This window comes from Cervus elaphus, chromosome 1 (assembly GCF_910594005.1).
Source record: "Cervus elaphus chromosome 1, mCerEla1.1, whole genome shotgun sequence".
Taxonomy (NCBI): domain Eukaryota; kingdom Metazoa; phylum Chordata; class Mammalia; order Artiodactyla; family Cervidae; genus Cervus; species Cervus elaphus.
Genome location: NC_057815.1, coordinates 57,947,447 through 57,955,811, shown reverse-complemented (window position 1 = coordinate 57,955,811; position 8,365 = coordinate 57,947,447). Strand labels below are relative to the sequence as shown.

The following is an 8,365-nucleotide window of genomic DNA, read 5'->3' as shown; positions in this document are numbered from 1 at the left end:
AAGTATTAGCTATTGAGTCCCCTTAACATAATCCTATGTGTCTTTGTACATTTTAATCTTTGTTATACTGATCATTCCTTTTTGCTCTTCTCATAAATCTTAATTTTTTAAATCTTTAGCTTTAAAGTCTCTTTAAGTACATTTTATCAATATATAATATAGAGGGAAAGAATCTACATTATCTGAAGCAGGTTTTTTTTAGTGCCTTTGCTAAAAACAATTTTTAAAATATAGAAGACACACATGTATAAAGTGTAGAATCTAAAGTTAAAAAATCCAAGCTTAGCTTGAATAATTTATGTGCTTATAATAACTTCTATATGTATTCATGAAAACAGAATCATTGAACTTACAATTTCTTAATGCAGTGTATCATCATAGGTTCATTTTGGTAGCAGCTACCTTATCTCATGGATTCCCTGGGGCAGAGGAATGATACTAAAATGACAGGGTTCATTTTACTGGGCTTAACAAATGATCCAGTCCTTCGAATCATCCTCTTCATGATCATCCTCTTTATCTACCTGGTGACCATATGTGGGAATCTCGGCACAAATATTCTTATCAGAATCTCATCTCAGCTCCATCATCCTATGTATTTTCTCCTGAGCCACTTAGCCATTGTTGACGTGGGCTATTCATCTTCTGTTACACCCAATTTGCTTGTAAACTTCCTGGTGGAGAAAAATACTATCTCCTACCCTGGCTGTGCCATCCAGCTGGGTTCAGCTGTTTTCTTCGGGTCAACTGAATGCATCCTTCTGGCTGCCATGGCATATGATCGTTTCATAGCAATCTGCAGCCCACTGCTTTATTCCACCAAAATGTCCACACAAGTCTGTGTCCAGTTACTCATAGTGGCTTACATAGGTGGTTTTTTCAATGCCTCCTCCTTTATTATTTCCTTCTATCTTTTACACTTCTGTGGACCACATCGAGTCAATCATTTTTACTGTGATTTTGCTCCTTTGGTTGAACTCTCCTGTTCTGACATCAGTATCCCTGCAGTTGTCCCCTCATTTACATCTGGCTCCATCATCGTGGTCACAGTGATTGTCATAGCTGTATCCTACATCTACATCCTCATCACCATCCTCAGGATGCACTCCACCGAGGGGCGCCACAAGGCCTTCTCCACCTGCACGTCCCACCTCACAGCAGTCACTCTGTTCTATGGGACCATCACGTTCATTTACGTGATGCCCAAGTCCAGCTACTCAACTGACCAGAACAAGGTGGTGTCTGTGTTCTACATGGTGGTGATCCCCATGTTGAACCCCCTCATCTACAGCCTCAGGAACAATGAGATTAAGGGGGCTCTGAAGAGAGAGCTTGCCAGAAAAATATTTTCTTAGTGAAGTCTGTTGTTTTGTAGGACTTGATATAATAAAATACCATAAATATAATAATAAAAAGAAATTGAGTAGTTGTACTCTAAATATAATGGTCCATATGTAATTAGCCAATGTGGAGCTTCTTGGTGAAGGTAGACGGTGGATTTTCTGGAACCAAATTATTAACCAGAGGCTAATAGTAAGTTATCTTTAATAAAGCAAAATTGAAGTTATCATAACAAACATATTTGTTCCTATGTAAAAAACACTTGATCTGCTAAAAATTCTTTCAAAATTGTATTTACACCTTTTCAAAAGGCATTCTCTGCTGTAAGTTAGGGGTTTTGTACTTTCAAACCTTTCAGACTGTGTCCATCTTCAACAGCAGCTTACCCTGAAATAAGCATGATAATTTCAGTTATTACTAAATACATTCTGTGGGGAGATGACCAAGTAGAACCAGACAGTAAAACTGCTGGAGACTTTCTCCTTGCAAGAAGTTTGTCTCCTAGCAGTGGGATTTTTGGACCCATAAATTCTGGTCTGTGTTCTTGATCTCTGGTGCCAGCTTAGTTATAGAGGACCCATTAAAGAATAGGATGAGATGCCCCTGTCCAAACCAACTGTGAATTCTTCAGGTCAAAACAGGTGACTTCTCTGTATAAGATAAGCAGGGCTTCTGGATTCCTAGGGAGTAAGTAGGCAAACTCTTTAATTCCTAGGGAGTGTTCATAGTCAGATGCACATCCTACTAAGAAAGCTTGAGCGAATTAGACTATGTTTCCCCTGTGAAATTTATCTGTATATACTGATGACTACCATATTTATTTCTCTTTCCCTGTCTTCTATTTAATGCTTCAGAGAGAAATATTTTTGTTTGTTGACTCTCAAGCACAAATTATCTGAAATTAAACTAATTATATCCTTATACCTCCAACTTGCTCCCCTCCAATGTTCCATACCTCAATAAGGAGCACCATCATTCAATCAACATATTGATTGATTCAGAAACCTGAATTGATTTCTTTTTTTCACCTTCAAACACCTACATTTAACTGTCCAGTCTTTATATTCTGAGTCCTAGATTTTTCTATTTCTCTTTACTTTCACTGTCAGCAGTTCTATTTCCAGCAATCAATTTATATATTTTACAATAATACTCCTGAGATAGCTAATTTTATATGTTAATTTGAGTGACCAGTTGTTTGGTCAAACACCAGTCCAGATGTTGCCATGAAGGCATTTGTATATATGGTTAATATTTATATCAGTAGACTTGAGTAAAGTAGATTATCCTCCATTATGTGGATGTCCCTTGTTTAATCAGTTGAAGGCCTTAAGAGGGAAAAAACTGAGCTCTCTTGGAAAAGAGGGATTCTGTTTTCAGTCTGCCTTTGGCTTCAAGACTATGCCTTCAACTCTTACCAGAATTTCCAGTCTGTTGGACTGCCTGTTGATTCTGGAATTGACAGTTCCCACAATCATGTAAGCTAACTCTTTAAAATAAATCATTTTTATCTATCTACCTATCTATCATCTATCTACTAAAGGCAAAAAAAAAAAAACTTGAATGTGGCCCATTTTATTTTTCTTTCTTATTACTCTTCTCTCACTCCTCAAACACTCAAACCCTAGAAATAAATAAATTGGTCTTTTAAGTCTTTAAGCAAGTCCATATTCTTTTCTGCCTCAGAACCCTCTCGTATGCAGTAACTCTACTTGAGAGAATTTTTTCCCCTCATCAGAGTAATACCCACTTAAACCATAGGTACCAGCCTAAGTGGTTTTTCTCATCCTTTTTGGAAATCTTGAGACTTCAGACCAAATAAGTACACCTATTATCTCCCCATATAAACCTGCATATTTTCTTCAGAATGCTCAGTGCACTTGCAGTTATAGATTAAGTATATCTTATCTCCCAAATATTGGAAGTTGTACATAGACATTCCAATGCCTTTCTCCTTTCCCCATGCATCTAATTTCCACACTATTCTTGGAACATAGCAAACATAAATGCACATTCCAAATGAAAAAATAAAAATGAACAGATGGTTGAATAAAGCTTTTGCAACCACTGGCTATGTTGCCTTTTAATCTGTTGAATGTCAGCCTGATTCAAGTGACTGAATGCTTGTGTCTGATCCAGTTAAAACTCTGACAGGTTTTTACACAACCCCTTGCTCACCACAATCCTGTCACTGCCTTGACAACTCATTTTGGCAACTAGAATTCCAGGCTAGTTTAGTGAAATTTTTGTAGCTAACCTCTGCTGAATGATGTCTCCCTATGGTAGGAGCGTTAGAAAATGTAGAAGTCAAATGTTAGCAATAGTAGCAGTGGCAAGAGTATTAGCAAAGGAACTAACAGTATGAGACTATTTACTACCTTCCAGTTACTGCTCCCAGTGATTTACAAGCATTGACCCAATTAATCTTCAGAATAGCAAACTTTTTTCCCCAGTGTGTACTTTACAGAAGATGTTACTGATGCATATAAAGATTAAGCAAAAGCCCAAGGTCATGAATATCCTCTTATTAATCTGATTTCTCTTAAAGTATATACTCTCTCTGGAGGGGCAGAATGAGGGGCTCTTTGAGAATATTTCACCATTAGAGGACTCTCATTTGACTCTGACACATTTCATTCTAGCCAACTCTCTGTTCAAAGTAAGTGTGCAAACTTCTGTAGCTGGATATGTTAAGCTAACTAGTATTAGACCAAATTTGACACAAAATAAGAAGGTATATATGGCTGCACCATGCAGCATGTGGGACCTTAGTCCCCTGCCCAGGGATTGAACACATGCTCTCTGCACTGGAAGCATAGAGTCTTAACCACTAGACTGTTAGGAAAGTCCCAGAAAGTGGATAAATATTGATAAATGTTTGAAGGCATAGACTTCTGGTTCCGTTGAAGACGAAGCTCTATTCCCCTTAGGTCCTCCCTCTTATTGCTAAAAATTTCCTGGATGCAACTCAACAAACAAGCATAGGGAGACTCTAAAAAGGACAAAGAAGAAGGAAGACTCTAGGACTTTGAGACTTGAGGAACAACACGGTTTGAGTCCCCGTGTTTCCCGTATTGCTTCTGTATACCCTGGAGAGGGCGCTGCCTCCCCAAACTGCCAAGAGACACAGACGAAAGAAGCTCCAAGAAAATCCTATTCCTTTTAGTTAGAGAACAAGGAGAAGAGTGGTCTTAAGAGAACAGAAAACTTTCTGGTAATATGTGCCCACTCTAGATAAACACTGATGGAAAAATCATACCTGCCTCCCTACCCTCAGTGTTGGGGGGGCCAAGAAGGGAACTCGCCTTTATCCTACCCACTGTCTGATTCCTTGCCAGGGCATGGTCAGTGGGGCACAGGGGAGAAATGAGCCTCCCCTGTCATTTGGCAGCAATGAGACTTAGGGAGGGAGTGTGAGGTGGGGCTAATGGTCCTCTGCTCACCTATATCCAATCCTACTTGTAAGTGGGAACCCAGTGAGGGGATGGGCTTCTATCCTGCTGCAACTACAAAGCAGTGTGAACCAGCTCTCCACTTCCCTGGGGTCAATAGGGCTCAACAAGCTGCTGGCCTTACTTAGATAGTCAGCATCAGATCACTCCTGAGGAAAAGACAGCAGGGCAGTGGGAGGAGCTGAGCCTTCACCTCACTCAGACGCAAGGAGGCAGGGGAAGCCAGCACTCCATTTTTGCCAGAGCTGTGTCAGTAGTGCTCAGCAGGAAGCTGAACCCACACACACACCCCTAGTAGTTGCAGTGACACCTTAACAGGGGGACTTCCTCCTAAAAAGGATTGAATATGATCCAGAGTCTCATAATACAATATCCTAAATGTTTATGATAAAATAAAAAAAAATCCTTGTTATATCAGATGTTTAATTTCTGAATACAGGATATACTAAGTCACTGATTATGTCAAAAACAGTGAATAGCTACACACTACTTGTGGGAGGAAATTCAAGCACCCCAACAGGATATTTGATGCTCATCACAAACAGATCCCTAGACATTGCTCCTGGCTCTGTTTCCACCACAGACAATAACCCTCTTTCTCCAAACACATGGTGATCCTTCATGCAGCTGTGCCTTTGCAAGTGGTGTTTCCTCTGTAGCCCCTCCTCTTACTCTATTAGACTTTTACTCAGTTTTCAGGCCCTAGCTTGAATGACTTGATTCCTCATCCTCTCTTGTCACCCACATTTTCTAGATTTCAGAATTCTAACTAAATTGTCTCTTGCATTCTATTCTGTCATGTATTTGGATTTTTGCCACTGCCTCTTCCAGACCTGTCCTTCACATCTTACCACTTTTTCTATATCAAATTTACAATCAAGCTACATCTTTTCATTTTCAACATGCTTTAGCTAGCCTTTGCTTATACACTAGATAATTCTAATAGCTTCTAAAACTCATTGCATGCCTCAATTATACCATCTCATATATCCTCATGGCTATCCTAAGAGATAAGTGCTATTTTTCAAAGAGCAAATTTAATCAGACAAGTAAGAAAATGCAGAAACAAAAGAGTCAAGGAGGACAAAATAATAATAGTTTAGCAGAGTCAAGGACTTTTAGTTCCTCCTCAGGAGCTACAGATATTATTCTGAGCTTCATCCTTGAGTTGTTTTGCAAATACTAAAGCTTCCACCAGAGGGAAGAAGTTAACTGCATACTAAGAAGCAGCACATAGACACAGGTAGGTTGGAATCAGAAGGCTGATTAAACATCACCTTATTACCTCACCACCTCCAATCAGAAGGTTGTACACAAGCTGATCACACACTCTATGATCCTCTCCCTTGCCTTGTCTTCAAAGAGCCTTCCTGGAAAAAACTCAGTTCAGATCTTTTGAGCATGAGCTGCCCATTCTTATTCCTTGACCCCGCACTGGGCACTTTGCAATCAACACCATACTTTTCTTCACCTGGTGTCAGTAGGTTGGCTTTGCTGCTGGCAGACTAGGAGACCCAAGTTCAGTAACACCAATCTCTCATATATTGGGAACATTCCCCATTTCCCAAACATCATGCATCCTTCATAGTTTCTACTTTCCACGAATTATTTTCTCTCATCTGCAATGCCCTTCCTTTTTTGTCAGCTAAAAGTCTACCATTTCTAGTGAATCATTAAGTGGCACTTTCCTACTAACCCTAACCCCTCCTCACCCTAAAAAAGGAAAAACTTTGGAATGCTTCCCACAGAAGTCTACCTAAATTCCCTAACTTGGTTAGTGATTTCTCCCAAAGTCACATTCCATTTTATTGAGACAGGGTTCTCCTGCCTTTCTTCTTCTCCTTCTGCTCCTTCTTCTGTTTCCTTTTTTAAAGTTTAACTCATATATTAGACAGGTGGAGACCCGTTTCAAAATTTTGCATCCCCCATTATGCAGCCTAAGTTTAGTGAATGTAGGCTTTTGAGTAAGGTTATTTCAGTCACTGTAGGAAAAAATGGAATTCCTTCTTCACCAGAAAGCCTCTCATGTTTATTATTTGGGGGCATTTACTAATTCCTCCATAATTTATTTTTGGTTTATTTAAAGTTTATTGTATTTATACTAAAGTAATTGGCTGCTCTCTAAATAGGTTTTAAGAATCTTGTCACCTAGCAATGTGAATGCTGTATGAAAGTTTTTTAAGTACTCTAATTGAAATAAGGATGGTGAAAAATTCAACAAACGTCTGAAAATGCCAGCAGATAAGAGTCTAAGAGGATGAGACTAGCATATTCTCATGTTAGACAATTTACTGTAGAAATCAAATCACACTTGAACTACAAGAGTGATCACCTATTAAGAGGCATATTAGACTCTCTAGGGGAGCTGTGTCAAAAAAATAGTACATCTCTATCTATGCGAGCAACAAGTTCTTGGCAGATCTCTCCCAAAAGGGAAATCTCCAGCATACGAGGGTACACGTACTCTGCATAGTTTTTCTCATTAATTTTGGTTGAGAACTTTTGACTTGTATGACAATTTTCATGCATTTTGATGTGAAGTTCCTGTCTTTAAAAAAATACTATTCTAATAGTACAGTAACGATGGAAGATGATGTCAGGATGACATTTTCTGAATTCTTCTTGATCACCCTTGCAGGCACTGGAGACAGGATGCCTATGCCATCTTTTCAGCCCTTTGTTTTTTTTGCAAGCATTTCTCTCTTTACTGTGATGGCTTCTGCCCTAAGTTTGCCATCCTAGTCTCTGTTTGAAGTTCTCAAAGCTTTCCCAATACTGTTTTCTGGGTTCCAGCTCTACCAAGAATAGGAAAATTTTAATTCCTAGATTATCTGTGCTTGTATTTTCTTTAATATTTCCCAACATGTTATTTACATCTACAGGTATGTGATCATTAGAAGATAGAATATTACTTTGTATAGAGGAATAAAACTAAAATTCCCACATTCTACAGAAGAAAAATCATTTTCTAGTCTCATAAATCATACCAATGTTTTCTTAGGTCAGTCTCCCAATGCAATAACTATAAAAGCAAAAATAAACAAATGGGACCTAGTTAAATTCAAAAACTTTTGCATGGCAAAGGGAACCATAGGCAAAATGAAAAGACAACCCCTAGAATGGGAGAAAATATTTGCAAATGATATAATCGACAAAGGCTTAGTTTCCAAAATATACAAAGAGCTAATACATGTCAATAACAAAAAATAAAAAACTAATTAAAAATGGGTAGAAGACATAAATAGACATTTCTCCAAAGAAGAAATACAGATGACCAATAGATACATGAAAATATGCTCACCATTACTAATTAATAAAGAAATGAAAATCAAGACTATAATGAGGTACCACCTCACACCAGTCAGAATGGCTATCATTAAAAAGTCTATAAATAACAAATACTGGAGAGGTTGTGGAGAAAAGGGTACCCTCCTTCAGTGTTGGTGGGAATGTAAATTGGTGCTGCTACTATGGAAAATAGTATGGAGGTTCCTCAAAAACTAAAAATAGAGTTGTCATGTGATCCAGCAATCCCACTCCTGGGCATATACCCAGACAGAACTATAACATGA

At 38.5% G+C, this 8,365-nt stretch overlaps 1 protein-coding gene across 1 annotated transcript; it reads left to right on the top strand.

Annotated features, from left to right (window-relative positions):
- Positions 1 to 410: 410 nt before the first annotated feature.
- Positions 411 to 1,355, top strand: LOC122693516 (olfactory receptor 502-like). Its single transcript, XM_043901031.1, has one exon. The coding sequence runs from the start codon at positions 411 to 413 to the stop codon at positions 1,353 to 1,355; it is 945 nt and encodes a 314-aa protein (XP_043756966.1).
- Positions 1,356 to 8,365: the final 7,010 nt, after the last annotated feature.

What these genes read in the sequence shown, in the direction of transcription:
- LOC122693516 (XM_043901031.1), top strand. Translation starts at nt 411, where the DNA reads ATGGATTCCCTGGGGCAGAGGAATGATACTAAAATGACAGGGTTCATT.